Source organism: Cebus imitator, unplaced genomic scaffold (genome assembly GCF_001604975.1).
Source record: "Cebus imitator isolate Cc_AM_T3 unplaced genomic scaffold, Cebus_imitator-1.0 Scaffold584, whole genome shotgun sequence".
Classification (NCBI taxonomy): Eukaryota; Metazoa; Chordata; class Mammalia; order Primates; family Cebidae; genus Cebus; species Cebus imitator.
This window is the reverse complement of record NW_016107899.1, coordinates 161,478-182,398: the sequence shown is the minus strand read 5'-3', so window position 1 is coordinate 182,398 and position 20,921 is coordinate 161,478. Positions and strand designations below refer to the sequence as shown.

The window sequence follows — 20,921 nt, the reverse complement described above, 5'->3', positions numbered from 1 at the left end:
CCAGGATGGTCTCGATCTCTTGACCTCGTGATCCACCCGCCTCGGCCTCCCACAGTGCTGGGATTACAGGCTTGAGCCACCGCGCCCGGCCTGGCTTGGTTTATTAAAGTGCATTCATGCAATGCATACTTGACTGACTTTTAAAAAATGAAAATAATAGATCTTGATTTTGAAAAGGCTAATGACATTGTCAAGGTGAGTCAAAGGGATGAAATGCAAAGTCAATAAAGGCTCATAATGGAGCTGGAACACAGTGTTGACTAATTCACAACAGGCAGGTGCATGAGGAGGTACAAAGGGAAGATGGAGTGGCCACTTCCCCAAGTCCCAGAGCACATCCTGCACCACCTGGCTCCTGCCCAGGGCCTGCAAGCCCAGCACAGGCCCACTCACTGGTTTACCCGGTGCTTGGTAAATGACTGCTACCTTAGTTAATAAAAAGTAGACTGCTACCAGCCAAAGTTCATTTTCATCCTAGGATATCCATGGGTGTTAATAGCATTTACGTTATGCGGGATTAAGCAGTTTCCTTCCAATTAGAGAAAAAGGCAAGAGTTGAGGAAATGCATTTCATCTGAGGTCCATAAGCAACTGGAAATCTTTTCTGGCAACCCTAAATACATTTCAAGAGATGGCTGGGAAGTGTATGATTAAACATTCATTGAAATGAGCATCAGAAAGAAAAAGATAGTTTACATCAGGGTTGAGGACACCACACTCATGAGCTTGCCAGCAGTTTGCCATTAAGTTGCTGCTTGTCTTATGTGCAGAAATGTCTTGTAATCAGGTTTGGGAAAGGGGCATTGCTTAGTTACAAACATATCTTTTTAAAAAGGTCCTTTCAAAGGGTCCTCAGGATGGGTGGGTCTGGCGTTCACCACAACCTGGTGCACACATTTCTTCAGTAACTTGAACTCTGCTATGCCCTCTTCCTCCCTGTCTCCAGATGGAGAGAAGTCAGGGCTCACAAGTCGTCTCTTTAGAGGCCGGAACCTGGTTTTAGACAGGACTTCGCCCCGCTTTCCATGGAGATGTGAGCTTGCTGCATCCCTTCCCGCAGCCCTGCGCCAGGGCCCATCGCTAGTGAGTGGTGGATAGAGAGGTGGTGAGCAGTGTGAGGGTGGGAAAAACAGTGCTACAAAATGATTTCACCCCAGAAGACACAGCAGAAAGACGTTTCCACACATCCCAGAGCTGCCACTCAGGGAGCACAGAGATGAGGAGGCCTTGTGATCCAGCAAGGAGTGAGCACCTCCCTTTCACCCTGTCACTGAGGCTTGGATGGACAGAGGGATGCTGCCAGCTCTGTGAGTGAGTGCTCCACGCTCAGAATATGTTCAGGGTCCTTTTAAGCTCTGCTCAGAGAAAAGGTTCAGTATTCAGCCATCTGAGACCCAGAAGCTCAGCTGGTTCAGCTGCTGATGAGAGCTGCCCAAGCCCTAGCACCAACTCTCTGCAGATGTGAAGGAGTCCCCTTGGAGCCATGCAGGGGACATGTCATCACTGAGACCTTCCGGGCCAGGGCAGGGAGGAGCAGATCAAGGCTGAGGTGCTGACATGGGGGCAACTGGTATTGTCAAAGAGCAGTGAGGGCTCCAGCCTTGGATGGATTTGACGGATTTGGGCAGGCCCGTGGCTGGCCGGTGTGCAAGCTGAGGACTGATAAGCGCGGGTCACTGCCTAGCTGCTACCTTGCTATGGACATTCCTGTATGTGAGGCTTGGATAATCTCTGCTATTTTGCAGCTGGGGCTTCGTTTTCTCTTAATGCCCAGTTGACTAGTTCTCATTAGAGGATCTGGCAGCACTTGGCCCTGCCTCTGTGATAAGTCTGTTTACAAATCTTGAGCCCTACATGTGGGCCTTCAGGGCAGCTGTGGAGCAGGCCTGGAAGCAGAAGAGGCCCACAGGGAATGCTACATGAAAATGGCAACATATGAGGAAAATGAAATGTTAAAAATGTGGATCTATATAAAGAAAGGAAGAGTATTAGAGAAAGAATAAATGAAGGTGAAATTAAATCTTGTACCTATCAAATTCTAAATTGATAGAAAAGATAATCATTTATTTAAATAATAATAATGTAATCAATGATTACACCTTTTGAGTAAGTGAGACGCGTAACAGCAGTGTTACATGGGATGGGAAAGATAAAAAAGGAATTGGGAACACTCTTGAGATGAGGTGCCTGCATTACCTGTGAAGCAGGACAGTGTTACTTGAAAGTGGACTTGATTGGCTATAAAGTGTATTGCAAACTCCAGGGCAACCAGTAGAAAAAAATAAGTATAATTGATATTTTGAAAGAAAAGTGAAAACAGAATCATAATATTCAATAAAAATGAGAATAGGCAGAAAGAGAGTGGAAGACAAAAAAAAAAAAATAAAGAAACAGGGGCAATGAATAGAAAACAGTTATAAATACAGTTGACATTATCTCAGTTTCAAGGCTGCAGTAAGCTATGATCACACCAATGCTCTCCAACCTGGACAATCCTGTCTCAAAAAAATTAAAACCAAAGTATGATCAGGCATTTGAGAGCAGCCTGGACAACATAACAAGATCCCATCTCAAAAAAAAAAAAAAAAAAAAAAAAAAAAAAAAAAAAAAAAAGAAAAAAAAAAAAAAAAAAAAAAAAAAAAAAAAAAAAAAAAAAAAAAAAAAAAAAAAAAAAAAAAAAAAAAAAAAAAAAAAGGATTAAAAAAAAAGCAAATAAAAAATCCAAAACACTTTTGGTTCCAAGCATTTCAGACATGAGATATTCAGCTTGTATAATCATAATAATTAAATACCATTTACTGATTTTCATCTTTCAGACTCAACCTGCAGATAATGCATGCAAAGCTTTATAGTTATAGAACAGAATGATATCAATTTTAATAATATAAAGTGCAGATGCAAAGGTAGGTAGGTGGAAAGGAAGAGTGTAATAAAAGAAGGGAAGGAGAGCTAATATTCTTTTCTTCTGAAGTGATACTATCTCTAGCAAAAGGAATAACAAAACCCCTCTGGCTAACAGCATAATCAATGGTGAGAAACTAAATGGTTAACCCTTAAGATTAAGAACAGGGCAAGGACGTCCCACTATTGCTATTCTACATGGTACTGATAATCCTAGCTAATGCATTAAGACAAGAAAATAAAAGAAAAAGGACACAGATTGAGAAGAAAGAAAGAAAACTGTTCATAGATGACCTAGTTTTCAATGTAGAAAATCCCAAAGAAACAAGAAAAACTACTGGAAACTAAGTGATTACAGCAAAGTTGCAGGGTTAATACCAAAAAGTTAATGTATATATAAAGATGTCAGTTTTTCCCAACCTGATCTATAGACTCAACACAATCCCCAATCAAAATCCCATCAAGTTATTTTGTGGATATCAACAAGTTGATTCTGAAGTTTATATGGAGAGGCAAAATGACCTAGAATAGCCAAAACAATATTGAAGGACAAGAACAAAGTTGGAAAACTGACAGTACCCGACTTCGAGACTTAAAAGTTGCAATAATTGAGACAGATCAAGGGAACACAGTATAGACCTTCATAAATATAGTCACCTGAGTTTTGACAAAGTAACAAAGACAGGCCAGCCGTGGTGGCTCACGCCTGTAATCCCAGCACTTTGGGAGGCAGAGGCAGGCGGATCACAAAGACCAGCCTGGCCAATATAGCGAAACCCCGTCTCTACTAAAAATACAAAAATTAGTCAGGTGAGTAGCTAGTAACCCTAGCTACTCAGTAGGCTTTGGCAGAAGAATTGCTTGAACCTGGGAGGCAGAGGTCGCAGTGAGCCAGATTGCGCCATTGTACTCCAGCCTGGGCAACAGAGCGAGACGCCATCTCAAAAAAAAAAAAAAAAAGGAAAAACATTTCAATGGAGGAAGAATACTCTTTTCAACAAATGGTGCCAGAACAACTAGATTATTTCCACATGCAAAAAAATGAATCTAGACATAGATCTTACATCTTTTACAAAAAATTAGCTCAAAATGGATCACAGACTTAAATGTAAAATATTAAAACTCCCAGAAAGAAAACAGGAGAAAATCTAGATGATCACGGGTTTGACAATGAGTTTTTACATGTAACACTAAAAGTGCAATTCATAAAAGAAAGAACTGATGTGAGACTTCATTGAAATTAAAACTTATGGTTTGCAAAAAGACTATTAAGAGTATAAAAAGGGCCAGATGTGGTGGCTCATGCCTGTAATATCAGCACTTTGGGAGGCTGAGGCGGGTGGATTACCCGAGATCAGGGGTTCAAGACCAGCCTGGCCAACATAGCGAAACCCTGTCTCTACTAAAAACACAAAAATTAGCCTGGTGTGGTGGTGGGTGCCTGTAATCCAAGCTACTTGAGAAGCTGAGGCAGGAGAATTGCTTCAACCCGGGAGGCAGAGGTTGTAGTGAGCCAAGATCACACCACTGCACTCCAGCCTGGGTGACCGAGTGAGACATCATCTCAAAAAAATAAAAAAAATTAAAAAAAAGTATGAAAAGACAAGCCATGAGCTGGGAAAAATATTTTCAAAAGATACATCTGATCAAGGACTGTTAACTTTTAAAACTCAACAACAAGAAAATGAACAACCCAATTAAAAAATCGGCAAATGATTTGAACAGACAAATCATCAAAGAGGAACCATATGAAAAGATGCTCAATGTCATACGTTATCAAGGAATTGCAAATTAAAGCCACGATGAGATACTACTACATACCTATGAGAATAGCAAAAATCCCAAACACTGGTAACACCAAATGCTGGTGAGGATGCAGATCAAGAGGAGCTCTTATGCATTGCTGGTGGGGACGCAAAATGATACAACCAACTTTGAAAGACACTTTAGCAGTTACTTCCAAAACTAAACATGATCCAGCAATCATACTTCTTGGTATTTACCCACATAGGTTGAAAACGCATGTTCACACAAAAACTTGCCTACACATGTTTATAGCAGCCTTATTCATAATTGCCAAAACTTGGAAGCAAACCAGAAAGCTGTGGCACATCCATGCGATGGAATACTATTCAGTGCTAAAAAGAAATGAGATATCAAGCAATGAAAAGATGGGGAGGAACCTTAAATGCATATTGCTAAGTGAAATAAGCTAATCTGAAAAGGTTGCATACTGTATGATTCCAACTATATGACATTCCGGAGAAGGCCAAACTACAGGGATGATGAGTGGTTGCCAGTGGTTAGTGGGGAGGGAGGGATGAAGAGCCAGGCACAGGATTTTTAGGGTGGTGAAGCTGTTCTGAATGATACAGTGAGGGTAATGGTAGTACATAGTATCATACATCTGTCAAAACCAACAGAACTGTACAACACAAACAGAGAATGCTGGCTCCCCTGGGTGTTGGGGTGCACAGGAGCCCTGGCTCCCCTAAATGTAAAGAGCATCAGGTTCCTTGAGTGTGGGTTTACTCTGGGAAATGTGGGGTCCCTGGCTTCCCTGGGTATGAGGAGCATTGAGACCCTGGCTCCCTTGGCTTTCCCAGGTGTGGGAGCCCCTGGTCCCTTCAGCTTGGCTCCTAGGGCACCCTCCCCATGTTAGCCCAGTGCCTGGGCCAGCTGTAGCTGCTTGGAGAAGGCAAATCCCCTGCTGCTGGCAATGCTGGCCATAATGAGACTGCCCAGACACAACTGGTGCTTATATCCTTTCCATGAAGCTTATGATGGCAGGGATGCCTCCTCCCTGCTCAGGCCACTAAAATGACTTTGGTTTCCTAGGACGTTTATTAACTGATGTGAGAGGCCTAGAACTTCTCATTGGCAAACCAATGGTGCCTGTGTTCAGTGCTGTCCCGGTGCCCTGTGGGCCAACTTCCCTAAAACCCACTGCCTTCCTGCTCACCACCTCACCTCAGCCTTCACCCACAGCTCTCTCACAAGGAGGACCTGTAAGGGTTTCCGACTTTTCTTTATTAAAAAGGAGCCCTGGGTGGGGGAAGGGAGAGCATCAAGAAGAACAGCTAATGGATGCTGGGCCTAATACCTGGGTGATGGGTTGATCTGTGCACCAAACCACCATGGCACATGTTTACCTATTTAACAAATCTGCACATCCTGCACATGTACCCCGGAACTTAAAAGTTGAGGGGGAAAAAAAGAATCCTGCCATTGCCTGGCCAAGACCTTATTTCTGTTCTTCAGTATTTCTCTAGAAGAAAACAAAGTTTATCGGTAATGTTTGAATGTCCTCCTGTGGTTTACACTTTATAAAATTTTAGCAATGTACAATGAAAAAAAGAAAGGTTACTTAAACCATGAGGATAGTAATTCATCTCCTGACTAGTGCCCATGTTAAACAAATGAAATAAAAAGGAGCTCTTTCCTCTAATGAGGTACAGAAAAAAGAAAAAAAGAGTCAAAGATAAATAGTTTAAGCATATTTCTTAAGTGAATTTGAGACAGGAAAAAGTGTCAAATACAACTGGCTTAGTCAGAAATGTTGATCCCACCAACTTATAAAGTGAGGGCACAGAAAACAAAACACCCCTTTTCATCTTAATACATGCAAAATTCATGAACCAGCTGGAGTCTGTTTTCCTCCCCTGTTTAGAAATCTTGCTTCTTTGCTTAGGGCTGGGAAGAGCGCTGACTGAGCAGTGGACAAATGCATGTGACTGATATGATGCCCTCTCTACTGCACGTGGAGGCAAGCACGTAGCTCTAACAGAGCACGCCTCCACTCTTACTGTCCATTCAAACCTTGGAATAAAAACACAGATCCCGGCTGCAAGCTTTGCAATGTGGCTTGGGTGGACTGGTCATGGGAAGCCAGCCTCTGGAGTCCTTCAATGTGTCTGCACATGGACACGGGGCTTGGACCTGTGCAGCTGTTTCTGATGAAGGAGGGTGTCAGCAGAGCATGTGCTCCAGCGCCTCTCTCATTTTAGAAAGGTGTTACACTCAGCAAAGCCCACAGAGATCTGAAGGCAGCAGACAAGTGTTAGGAATGGCGTCTCGTGTTGCTCTCCTGCCAGTGCTTAGGTGCTTAAGGGTCTCCAGTGCGGATCTCTGGAACACCTAAATTTGCTTCTCCAGTGCGGATCTCTGGAACACCTAAATTTGCTATCAGGAACAGAGCTTTATGTGCCTATTGATTACATTACACATATTTAGTTCTTACCACCCATATGAAGGTTCAGTTTGAGTGAGGTGGGGCCTAAGGATGGCTGAACCTCATCAGTGTTCCCAGCTGCTGTCACCACAGCTAATGCCCAACAGGGAGGTCACAGCACTAAGTTACATGAGGCTGCATCTGACCACCTAGAGCCAAGTTCCCTCAGCGTACCAACAGCCAGGCCTACTGCCACAGGCACAACAGGGGAGTGTCTGCCTCTGTGTGCACCTCTGTGGCACTCACTGCCTGTAGTCAGGAACGCGTTAGGGAAACCCTCCTTGGGGTTCTTCAGGTACATAATTGCTCATGAGACACTGCTATGGGCGGTGGCAATTCTTATGGTCATAGAATAACAGGGTCCCATTCAGCCTAACTGGTGTGTGGCATGGCAGTGACTTTCAGACCCAGAGCTGAGACCTCCACTGTGGGATGTTCTCTCTCTGAGCCCCTGGCCAATCCTGGGTGGGAGGAGAACAGGTAGCAACGAATTAAGAGAAGGAAGGTGGAAGGGATGTCCTTATAGAAGCGCCTGGAGATCAAAAAGCTCTGGAAGCAGGTGATGGGACATTGCCAAAGGCACACAAAGAGCGCATGCACCCCAGGGAGCAGACTGCACTCCTCTGCACCATGTGCCCTGTCCTTGTAGTCTGCTCAGGGGTGCAGTGCTGCTCTACACCAAGGGGTAGCTCCATGCTGGCTCACATGGGCCAGGCAGTCTGCTCTACCCCTGCAGACCCTCTGCCCTTCTACCTCTTCCTGCTAATCATCTCTTGCTGCTTTGCGTCATGGTCTATGGGGCTGCATAATTTCTTCATTGAAAAATCCAACCATATCATCTCCTCCACATGGCCAGGGAAAGCAGAGCGATACACAAGCAACTGGATCCCCTGCTGCTCTTCTTGGTTCCTGCCTCTCTCACAGCACTTGAAAGGGTTTACAACTGCTCCCAGCACGTCTGTGGGTTTTCCATGTGCCCTTCTACCAGCTCTTATGGCCTTACCCAACTCTGCTTGACAAATCCTGATGGTCCTAAGGCCAACCACCCACTGCAGTCACTGGCTACAGCCCTCTGACATCCCTCCCTCCCTTCCTGACTCCTGGTACCAGTACTGAGATGCCTCAGAGCTTCAAAGCCCCCGAAGCCTCCTGAACATTATCTCATTTAATTCTCAACAGTGGTTGGAGGCTGATTCCATTAACCCTATTTTACAGATGAGAAAATGGAGGCCCCATATGAGCCATCAACCCATAACTGCAGTTATGTGTCCGCATTAGCCCCAAAAGGAGATGCACAGAAGAGAAAATCCAAATGGCCTCAACACAGTGAAAAGAAGGTGAAAGCAACAGTGGAATCACAGGAGTTTTCTGTTCATCAACAATTATAAAACATCAGGAACTAGTTATAGGGAAGGGTGAGGAAAACCAGCCATCTTAGACATTACTCAAGGAAGTCTGAATTTTGATATGCTTTCTGTTAACTAATTTACCAAAATCTTTTACTATTAAAGATGTACGAACTGGCTGGTTACGGTGGCTCACACCTGTAATCCCAGCACTTTGGGAGGCCAAGGTGGGTGGATTACCTGAGGTCAGGCGTTCGAGTCCAGCCTGGCCAACATGGCAAAACACGATCTCTATTAAAAATACAAAAAGTAGCCAGGTGTGGTGGTGCACGCCTGTAATCACAGCTACTTGGGAAGCTGAGGCAGGAGACTCTCTTGAACCCGGTAGGCGGAGGCTGCAGTGAGCTGAGATCACGGTACTGCATTCCAGCCAGGGTGATAGAGTGAGACTCTGTCTCAGAAAAAACAATAACAACAACAACAACAACAACAACAAAAGAAGAGGCACAAACCCTTAGTGTAGCCGCTTTGGAACATACTGGTGTTCTTCAAAAAGGTTAAATGCAGGGTTACCATACGATTAGGCAATTCCAGTCCTGGATTCATACCCCAAATTTCAAAACAGGTGTTCAAACAAAATCTTGTCCATGAATATTCATAGCAGCTCTATTCTTAGCAGCCAAAAAGTAGAAACAACCTAAATGAAATGTCCATCAACTGAGGAAAGAATAAAATATGGCATATCTGTACAATGAAATGCTATTCTGCCATAAAAGGAATACACAGTGCATTGTGGATGAACTTTGAAAACATTATGCTGAGTGCAAGATGCCAATCATGAAACACCACATAGTATATTAGGTTTGTGCAAAAGTAATCTCAGCTCTTTCCCTTACTTTTAATGGCAAAAACTGCAATTAGTTTTGCACCCACCAAAATACTATTCCAGTTCACATGAAATGTCCAGAATAGGCTGGGCGCGGTGGCTCACGCCTGTAATCCCAGCATTTTGGGAGGCTGAGGTGGGCAGATCACCTGAGGTCAGGAGTTCAAGACCAGTCTGGCCAATATGATGAAACCCTGTCTCCACTAAATATACAAAAATTAGCTGGGCATGGTGGTATGTGCCTATAATCCCAGCTCCTTGGGAGGCTGAGGCAGGAGAATTGCTGGAACCCAGGAGGCAGGGGTTTTAGTGAGAAGAGATTACACCACTCGACTCCACTCCAGCCTGGGTGACACAGTGAGACTCCATCTCAAAAAAAAAAAAAAAGAAAAAAAAAAAAACAAAAAAAAAAAAAAAAAAAAAAAAAAAAAAAAAGTTCAGAATAGGCAAATTCATAGATGCAAACAGTAGAGTGGTGGTTTCCTAAGACCAGCGTGTGGGAGGGTGGTTGGTAACAGGGCATGACTGATAATGGGTTCGGGTTTTTGTTCTAAAATTAGACTGCAGTAATGTTTGCACAATTCTGTGAATACTAAAAATACTTTAAATGAGTGAATTGTAGGGTATTACTGAGTTATGGCTCAATAAAATTGTTTAAAAAGTCCACGAACGCCAAACTGCTGAAGTCCTCCTTTACAGAAATCGGTAGGGACTGATATCCAAGAATGTTTATTACAGCCTTGTTTAATAATTGCAAAAATATGAGAAATCCTGGATGTCCATGACTGGAGGAAGAGTTTATTCATATGAAGGGATGCTATGTTACAAACTCGAGTTAGATCTCTCTCCCTACCTGCACAGACATCTCTGCTAGAGGGAAGCAAGTGAGGGAAGTGAGTGGCAGAATAATGTGCAATAAACCATCTGACTTGCAAGCACACACGCCCCCTCAAGGCAAATAGCTGTGTCTCCTGGGTGCACCAATACAGCAGGAAGCTGGGTACGGAGGGTGGGCTGCTACCTTTATCTTCATTTATTTTTCACTAGTTCTGCTAGACATGTATGACTTTTATTACTAAGTTTTATAAAGTAAAAAAAGAGAAAATATTAATGCTATTTTCAGCTCCAGACTCACATATCCCATCAGCTGCTGAACATCTCAGATGTATACAAAACACACAAACTCTCCAGATAGAACTGAGAGGGTCCCCTCAAAGCTGACCTCGTTTGCCACATCCTACTTAATGAACAGCACCACTGTCACCTCGTCTGAGCCAGGAGCTCAGAGGTCATCAGCTATGTCTTTTGACTCCATCTATGCCCAATTCATTGCTCAAACTTCTGATTTCCCTAAGTCCACCCCGGATTTCCTTCTCTACCGCTGCCCCCACTGCCACCCAGCCCCTCCACTCTGCTCTGTACGGAGGACATCAGACCAGGCCCCCTGTGCAAGTGACACAGTGCACTCCTGACACCACCAGCCTGAGCTTGCCCTCAGCTCTATCCGGCTACCTGTCCTGCCTCTTCCCGGCACCCCTGCTCACCAGCTCTCTCATGCCAGTGGCCTTCTGAAGTCCGGCTCTCTTCCCAAGAATGTTCCTCCTGCTCTATCCCTGACCTAAGTAGTCCCTCTATGCTTCAGATCTCAGCTTGAGACTCCTGTGTTTGGGAAGCCTTCCCTGAGTTCCCCGACAAGACATGGGCCCAGGTATCTGCGGCTGGAGCACTCAGGGCCTGAGGGCTAGGCCTGTCTGTGCTCAGCTGATTCACATCCTTCTGATTCGAGTCTGATACCAAGAACAACTTCTGCTTTTGTTCCTTATGTATCCAATGTCTGGAACTTAGTGGGTGCTCCACAAATCCTTGTTGAATAAATGACTAAATGCATATAAAGTAGTTAATAAAGTATAAACACCATTTCCTGTGAGACGCTGCCTACCTTGAACACTGCAGATGGAGTTGACAGGTGTGGCAGAGTCCAGGCTGTCGAGCGTCACCGGGCCAGGCAGCTCACAGGAGCTTACGCCAGAGCCCACACTCAAAAGGGGCTCCTGAAGCAAGAGCACAGTCCTTTCAGCACAAACAATCCGACCTGCCAACACAGACACTTCAGGTTATTGAAGACTTGACGAAAAAAGTGAACTGTGCCAATAACAGCAGTCTCCTTTGCTACCACTAGAGTCACATAGGGGAAGGTGCAGGTATGAGACTGTCCAGCAGCACAATGCACTGTGTGGGCACACTCCAAACCCCGTGCACAAAGCTAAGAAGGCACTCAGATGTGAGATTCAAGTCAATCCAGAAAGGGTAAATTACGTGGAATGTGAATTATGTCTCAATAAAAATGTAAAAAGACAGCTTAGGCAGTATTTTAGTTTGATCCCTGGAAAAAGGAATTGGCTGATCTACATATATGCATTTGTAATATTCTAGCTTTTGGTTTGTTTGTGGATTCTGCAGCAGTACAGGGAGCCACTGGCAGACAATTCTGGAGTGAGCAATAGCATCTCCACAGAGCTGGTTCTGCCCAGGTGGCTGCTACAGGGTCAGTGAAGGCTGGTACATGGGCCATGTCTGTGATGGGCTCCCTGAAGACGCTGGCAGTGTCCAAGCAACATGGAGGCACCCAGAGGCCACAAGAGCTATTCTATGGGCACCTATCAGCCGCCCCTGCACCCAAACTGTGGAGAAGCAAGCATACCCTGGTCTCGGAGAGCATCTTTGAAGAAAATGCTGTGAGGGGCGGTCCCAGCCAGTGCCTCCAGGACTTCAGAGTCCAGCACACACAAGGGGGTCACATAGACCAGCAGGGTTTTGGGGAGCCTGGTGTCACTCTCCTCCTTTGTTTGCAGGGTGACGTCAGTCACCAGTAGCCAGATCTCCCTTTGCTCCAGAAGAAGCAGACTCTTCAGCTACAATTTGAAGACAAAATAAAGATTAAGTATCATATCAAAAATGTTTTAAAGGCATTTAAAAGCAAAAGTTATATATACACTAACAATTTAAGATGTTATTTTAAATACACTTTAAAACATACACTAGACTTTGCACATCTTGGTCACTAGCCCCATGTGCCCTGGGATCCTCGACCTTGCACCTGGTTAAAGGCCTCCTTCGTTGGGAACAGGCCACACTTCCCTGGCAGCATTCCATTTGTCCGCCAACCTCCTCAGGCAGAATCCATTGTTCTTTTTCTCCTGGTCCTGTGTTTATATACTTAAGAGTGTTAATTACAATGTTGTTTCCTAACTAGTACATATATATTATTCTTTCCAGGCAGTTTAAGTTTCCTGAGGGTTAGGAATAGATCTTAGGGCCTTGGTATAAAGCAGGTGTTGCAAATTTGTTGTACTTGCAACAGGCTTTATTATTTTCTTTTCTTCTTCTACATGTTTTCTTTTTCATTTTCTTCTTATCTGTAAAACTTGTAATGCCTTTTCAAGTTCCATTAAGCTGGTATTCTGCCCCTTCCTCATGGTGAGGGCTTAGGATTCAGTAGACGCAAATGGGGCCAAGGATGGTAAGCAGGGGCAGGGCCTGAGGACGTGGCTACTTGGAGGTTCAGCTGGTGTTGCTGGCACAGATTGTGTGGTCAGGCTGAGGATTCCACATGGGTGGTTAACAGGACTGGGCAGAGAAGGTCACTTGCGTGGTCTGTAGCTGTGGGTTGGGATGAAGGAGGTGGTCTACACTGTCAGGAGGTTGATTACACACAGGAAGTATGAATAAGTAATATTGAGGAAAATGAAGCCAAGCCTCTCACTGTTGGAAAAGGGAGTTATACATATAGAAACAGGGAAACTTAGAATAAATTCTGTGGTAATGCTCTGGAGTTGGAAGTACTGGTATGAAATCATGATTTTAGATATACAGAAATACAGCAGTAGATATGGTTATGTATGTGTGTATGTGGAAGAATATACACACACGTTTCCTTCCTCTGTCCACTGAGAGGGCATAAAGGCAATGACATCCCAATAGCAGCAAGCCCACCTAGAACCCAGATCTTGGCTTCTAAATATCATTCTTAACCAGGCACAGTGGCACAAGCTACTCAGGAGCAATCTCAGCTATTCGGGAGGCTGCAGTGGGAGAATCACTTGAGCTCAGGAGTTTGAGGCTGTGGTGCACCAAGATTGTACCTACGAATAGCCACTGCATTCCAGCCTAGTAAACACAGCAAGACGCCATCTCTGAAAAACTAACAAACAAACATCATTCTCCATTAAAATCAACCAGAGCTTCTTGAAAAGATGGCTGATTCCAGAGCATAGAAAGCAAAAGATGAGTCTGACACATCTTACTGTGTCAGAAAATAAGAAGGTACTCAAAGAATGATGGGGATGTGTCCAAAGGACACAGGAGACAGCTTAAATATGGTAAAACTGAGCATCAAAATGAATACAGTAATAGATACAACTTGCTGAATAAAAGATGAATCCACTGGTCCATACTGATATAAATAAATGAGTGGGCTGGGTGCAGTGGCTTATGCCTGTAATCCCAGCAATTTGGGAGGCTGAGGTGGGAGGATTACTTGAGCCCAGGAGTTTGAGACCAGCTGGGGCAACAAAGTGAGACCCCCATCTCTACAAAAAATAAAGCTGGGTGTGGTGGCGAGTGCCTCTTGTCCCAGCTACTTGGGAGGATGAGGTAGAGAATCACTTGGGCCCAAGAGGTCAATGTTGCAGTCAGCTGTGACTGTACCACTGCACTACAGCCTAGATGACAGAGCAAGATCCTCCTCTCGAAGGAAAAAAAAAAAAGAAAGAAATTAAAAAAAATTGGTGAATATTTCAGGAGGGGCAAAGATTTCTATAAGGTTATCTGAGGTTGGGAGTTCTGACAGTCTCCAAAGATTTTAAGCGCTCTTTGTAAATAATCTGGATTTGGCCAGTGGCCTCTCTTTCAATCTATTAATGAACCAAAATGTTCTAATCTCCTTTGAATTAACTATGAAATTATCTCTACCATTGGGGTTATGAACGTAGTAACAATAAAATCATCTGTAAAATGACATAAATAACTAAAGCAGTACTACCACTACACTGTGAACATTTTATTAAAAATAGATTTCTTCCCTGGTCAGGTGTGGTGGCTCACGTCTGTAATCCCAGCACTTTGGGAGGCTGAGGCAGGTGGATCACTTGAGGTCAGGAGTTCAAGACCAGCCAGGCCAACATGGTGAAATCCTACCTCTACTAAAAATATAAAAATTAGCCAGGTGTGATGGTGAACACCTGTAATCCCAGTTACTCTGGAGGCTGAGGCATGAGAATTGCTTGCACCCAGTAGGTGGAGGTTGCAGTGAACTGAGATCATACCTCTGCACTCCAGACTGGGTGACAGAGCATCTCAAAAAAAAAAAAAAATTGGTGAATGTTTCAGGAAGAGCAAAGATTTCTATAAGATTATCTGAGATTGGAAGTTCTGACAGTCTCCAAAGATTTTAGATGCTCTTTATAAATACTCTGGATTTGGCCAGTGGTCTCTCTTTCAATCTGTTAATGAACCAAAATGTTCTAATCTCCTTTGAAATTAACTATGAAATTATCTCTAGCTGGGCATGGTGGCTCGTGCTTATAATCCCAGCACTTTTTTGGGAGTCCGAGATGAGCAGATCACCTGAGGTCTGGAGCTCAAGAACAGCCTGACCAACATGGAGAAACCTTATCTCTGCTAAAAATACACAATTAGCTGGATGTGGTGGTGCATGCCTGTAATCTCAGCTACTCAGGAGGCTGAGGCAGGAGAATTGCTTGAACCTGGGAGGCAGAGGTTGCAGTGAGCTGAGATTGTGCCATTGCTCTCAACCTGGGCAAAAAAAAAAAAAAAAAATTATCTCTACTATTGCAGTTATGAACAAAGTCATTAACAATAAAATAATCTGCAAAAAGACATCAGTAACTGATTAAAGCAGCACTACCACTACATTGCTAAAATTTTATTAAAAATAGATTTCTCCTCTGACTGGGCACTGTGGCTCACACCTGTAATCCTAGCACTTTGGGAGGCTGAGGCAGGCAGATCACTTGAGGTTAGGAGTTCAAGACCAGCCTGGCCAACATGGTGAAACCCTGTTTCTACTAAAAGTACAAAAATTAGGCTGGGCGCACTGGCTCAAGCCTCTAATCCCAGCACACTGGGAGGCCGAGGTGGGTGGATCACCTGAGGTCAGGAGTTCAAGATCAGCCTGGCCAACACTGTGAAACCCATCTCTACCAAAAATACAAAAATTAGCTGGGCATGGTGGCGCAAGCACAGAATTGCTTGAACCTGGAAGGCAGAGGTTCCAGTGAGCTGAGATTGCACCACTGCACTCCAGCCAGAGCGACAGAGTGAGACTCTGTCTCTCTCAACAAAACAAAACAAAACGGCTGGGTACAGTGGCTCACACCTGTAATCCCAGTACTTTAGGAGGTCGAGATGGGCGGATCACAAGGTCAGGCGTTCGAGACCAGCCTGGCCAACATGGTGAAACTAATTATACAAAAAATTAGCTGGGCATGGTGATAGGTGCCTGTAATCCCAGCTACTCTGGAGGCTGAAGTGGGAGAATCGCCTGAACACAGGGGGTGGAGATTGGAGTGAGCAGAGATCATGCCACTGTGCTCCAGCCTGAGCAACAGAGCAAGACTTCTTCTCAAAAAAACAAAACAGAACAAAAATTAGCCAGGTGTAGTGGCAGATGCCTATAATCCCAGCTACTCAAGAGGCTGAGGCAAGAGAATCTCTTGAACCTGGGAGGCGGAGGTTGCAGTGAGCTGAGATTGTGACAATGCACTCCAGCCTGGGCAACAGAGTGAGATTCTGTCTCAAAAAAAAAAAAAAAAAAAGTTTCTTATTCATAATTGCCAAAACCTGGAAGCAACCAAAATGTCCTTCCGCAGGTAAATGAATAACTAAACTGAACTATGTGGTACATCCAGACAATGGAATATTATTCAGTGCTCAAAAGGAAATGAGCTATCTAGCCATGAAAAGTCATGGAAACTTAAATGCATATTATTAAGTGAAAGAAGTCCATCTGAAAGGCTGGACTGTACACTTCCAATTTTATACAACATTCTGAAAAGTCAAACTATGAAGATGGTAAAAATAATGTTTGCCATGGATTTGTGGGCAGGGGGAATAAACAGGTGGAGTACAGGTTTTTAGAGCACCGAACCTGCTCTGTATGATACTATGGTGGTAGATACAGGTCATTACATATTTGTGCAAACCCATAAAATTACACTGTCAAGAGTGAACCCTCATGTAGACTGTGGACTCTGGGTGAGTATGATGTGTCAATGTAGGTTCATTAGTTGTAAGCAATGTGCCGCCCTGGTAGGGATGTTTGTAATGGAGAGGGCATGTATGTGTGGGAGTAGACGGTGTGTGGAAAATCTCTGTACTTCCTCTCAATTTTGCTGTGAACCTAAAACTGCTCTAAAAGAAAAAAGTCTAATAAAAATTTTTTTATATCAGGAAAAGTTTTTTTTTTTTTTTTTTGAGATGGAGTGTTTCTCTGTTACCCAGGCTGGAGTGCAGTGACACAATCTTGCCTCACTGCAACCTCCACTTCCTGGGTTCAAGTGATTTTCCTGCTTCAGCTTCCCGAGTAGCTGGGATTACAGGCACCTGTCATCAATCATGCCCAACTAATTTTTGTATTTTTGGAGAGATGGGGTTTCACGATGTTGGCCAGGCTGGTCTTGAACTCACGACCTCAGGTGACATGCCCGCCTTGGCCCCCCCGAAGTGCTGGGATTGCAGGTGTGAGCCACCGCACCCGGCCCAGGAAAAGTATTTAAGCATAGATGATATAGACACCTATAATGCTAGTAATTACACAAAAATATTATCAATGCAAATTTATCAGGAAAAACTAGATCTCTCCCATACAAATATGCCCAATTAATATCTGACAAAGGTGCAACAGCAATTTAATAGAGGAAGGATGATCTATCAATAAATGGTGATAGAATGAATAGATATCCAAAGGTGAAAAAATTAACCTTGACTTAAACCACGTACCTTATACAAAACCCAACTCCAAATGCATCATGGACTTGAAGGTAAAGTGTAAAATTAAATATACTAGAAAAGAACACAAGAGAATAACTCTGGGACCTGTGACTAGTCAAAGAGACTTGACTTCTCTTAGACTTGACAACAAAATTGTGACCTGTAAGAGGAAAATTTGCTAAATCTGACCACATCAAAATTAAAAACTTCTACTTTGAAAAAAACCATTAAAAGTATGAAAATACAATTTACAGATCCTCAGAAAATATTTGCAAATCCTGTACCTGACAAAGGATTTGTATTTAGAAAATAGAACTTTAAAAGACTCAACAATAAACTAACAAGCAATCCAATCAGACAATGGTCAAAAGACGTGAACAGGCATTTTACCCAAGAGGACATATGGATGGCAAGTAAACACATGAAGAGTGCTCAGCACTATTAGTCCTTTGGATGAATCTCCAGATAATACTGTTAGCTGACACCTTATATTTCTTTAATTATTATTATTATTTTTTGAGACAGAGTCTTGTTCTGTCGCCTAGGCTGGAGTGCAGTAGAGCGATCTTGGCTCACTTCAACCTCTGTCTCCTAGGTTCAAGTGATTCTCCTACCTCAGCCTCCCGAGTAGCTGGAACTACAGGTGTGCACCACCATGCCCAGTTAATTTTTTGTAGTTTTAGTAGAGATGGGGTTTCACCATGTTGGCCAGGCTGATCTCCAACTCCTGACCTCAGATGATCTGCCTGCCTTGGCCTCCCAAAGTGCTGGTATTACAGATGTGAGCCATGGCACCCAGCCTAACTAAAAAAATTTTTAAATAGAGACAGAGCTTCTCTATGTTGACCAAGGTGGTCTTGGGCTCCCCGGCCTCAAGTGATCCTTGTGTCTCAGTCTCCCAAAAGTGCTGAGATTACAGGTGTGAGCCACCATGCCTGGCACTGCTAACACCTTGATTTCAGACTTCTGGCCTCTGGAAGTGTGACAGAATACATTTCTATTGTTTTAAGCTACCTAGTATTTGGAACTTTATATGGTAATCCTAGGAAACTAATATAGATACATATTGCATGTAACAACTTTAAGATAACATAATTATAATGACAGAGAACATGTGATTGTTTGCCAGGGCTAGGGATAGAAAAAGGATGCACATGGCTATAAAGGGGAACACGGGAATCGGTGGTGATGGCATAGCAGAGGATTCTGACTGCAGTGACGGTGATGCAAGGCTGAACATATGACAAAACTGCACAGAAGCGTGTGTGCGTACACATACAGTGCACGCATGGCTGCTGAAACCTGAATGGGCTCCATGGATTGTGACCATGTCAGTTTCTTTGTTTTGGTTTTTGCTGTGGTTACTATGGGTGTGGGAGACTGGCCTGGGGGTGGAGGGGTGCACTAGACCCCCTTGTATATTTCTTTGCAACCTACTGTGAAACTATAATTATTGTAAAATAAAAGTTAAATAAGAAAACTATCTTTTTCACCTTCACAACTTAGTCATTAGTATAAAGGAAATACAACTCGATTTTTTTTTTTTTTTTGAGACAGGGTCTTACTCTGTCACCCAGGTTGGAGTGCAGTGGTGCAATCACAGCTCACTGGAGCAACTTCCTGGGCTCAAGGGATCCTCTCATGCCAGCCTCCCAAGTAGCTGGGACAATACGGATGCAGCACAATGCCTGGCTAATTTTTTATTTTTTGTAGAGATGGGATGGCGCTATGTTGCCACGGCTGGTCTGGAACTCCTGATCTCAAGAGATCCTCTTGCCTCAGCCTCCCAAAGTGCTAGGATGACAGGTGAGAGCCACCACACCTGGTCTGGGTCTGTTTTTATGACTCAAGTTCCAGCAATGACTCATGGTGCCATCCTGAAAGTCAATCTTCACTGCCAAGGATGCAGGCCACTGGCTTAACCATGGACTGGCCCCAGGACTCCGCTTATTTCAATTCATTCTTGAGACAGCTGCTTTCTGGTGATTCTCTTACCCAGAAAAGCAGACTACTGGAGACAGACAGAATTTCAGTGGATCATGGAACCTGTTCCACTGGGTTCCAGGTCTTTGTTTCGTGGATATAGGACCACTGATTCCTAGGCACACATACTCACTGGAAGCCATGCTTGCTGAAAGCCGCACCTGTACTGGCCTGTTTCTTGGACAGGAGGAGATTAACATATCTTCTCTACCTCCCTGAGGGTGGCCCCTTCACAGGGCAAGGTGATGACCTGCTTTACCCTTGCTCTCTCTCTGCCACAACGTTCTCCTTTAACTGGCTTTAGTGTAAGCATTTTGACACTTGCTTTCTTTACTTTCAACCTCGGTCTCAGAGGGCCGTGGGCAGGAGTGTGGGCTGCAAGTGCCATGTGATTGTTCTGAGGACAGCATTCCCCCCGTGGGTGAATAGCACCTGCACAGCGAGCCACAGCCTGGCCTATGATCCAGAATAGCAGGAAATGCCAGAGGCCAAGAGCATCCCCACACACACCAACTCTTCTCAAGTTGGGCAGAGGAGCGTGAAATCAATCTTAGGTCTCCATGGGCTTGGAAAGTATGACACATAGCACATACCCTGCCTAGTCCTTGCTGGGAGCCCTGTCCTCCTATCTGCTGAGCCAGACACTGGGGTGCTCACAGGGAGCACCACCGAAGGACCCATGTCAGTCATTCTCTAATTCTTCATGAGAAGCACTGATAAGCTGTCAAATGATGAAGGGAACAGATGAAGAGAAACAAAGGAAAAACAGTATTTCAAAACTCCTAAATTCATCCTAGAATAATCTATTATGGTGACAGAATGTCATGCTCATTTGACAGACAAGGACACGAGGCAAGGTGGTGAAGTACCTGCACAAACTCAGCCAGCATGTGGCTGGGGGTGGGGGCGTGTTACATCCCTGCCCCACCCCCAGGGCTCCAGGTAACTGAGGGACCGTGCAGCCAGGAGGCACCACAGGACACTGGGCTGAGTAAGAGTTAGGAAACCCACACCAGACTCCACCAGGGTTTGGTCGTGTGTATCAAAGACAGCAGGTAACCAGGCCTAGCCTTGGTCTTCTCCACTTGGAATTAGGAACAGTGACACTAATGTTGCTGAGATAAAATGATATATACATGAGAATGGTTTGAAAATCTGAAAAATCCCTCACAGAAATGAAAGGTGGTGAAGTATTGATAATAAAAATAAAGAGCTAAATGTGGTTCATTTATCTTTATAACTCAGTCCTCTGATTTCTCTTTCTGTGAGCAACACTCTATGTGCTGGCGAACAATAGCTAATCCACAGGTTAAGCTGCAGAATAACAAACACACTTTCTGCAGAGAAAGAAAGGAAACACAGGCCGGGCGTGGTGGCTCAAGCCTGTAATCCCAGCACTTTGGGAGGCCGAGGCGGGTGGATCACGAGGTCAAGAGATCGAGACCATCCTGGTCAACATGGAGAAACCCCGTCTCTACTAAAAAATACAAAAAATCAGCTGGGCATGGTGGCGTGTGCCTGTAATCCCATCTACTCAGGAGGCTGAGGCAGGAGAATTGCCTGA

The 20,921-nt window shown here is 44.2% G+C and overlaps 1 protein-coding gene across 1 annotated transcript in view; it reads right to left on the bottom strand.

Moving 5' to 3' along the window:
- SPIDR (scaffold protein involved in DNA repair) overlaps positions 1-20,921 on the bottom strand; it is a 156,741-nt gene that overhangs the window by 10,252 nt on the left and 125,568 nt on the right. Inside the window, exons 7-8 of the mRNA XM_017516401.2 lie at positions 12,066-12,276; positions 11,304-11,456 (exon numbers count right to left, since the gene is read on the bottom strand). Coding sequence (XP_017371890.1) covers positions 11,304-11,456; positions 12,066-12,276 — 364 coding nt within the window. The remainder of the gene's footprint in view (positions 1-11,303; positions 11,457-12,065; positions 12,277-20,921) is intronic.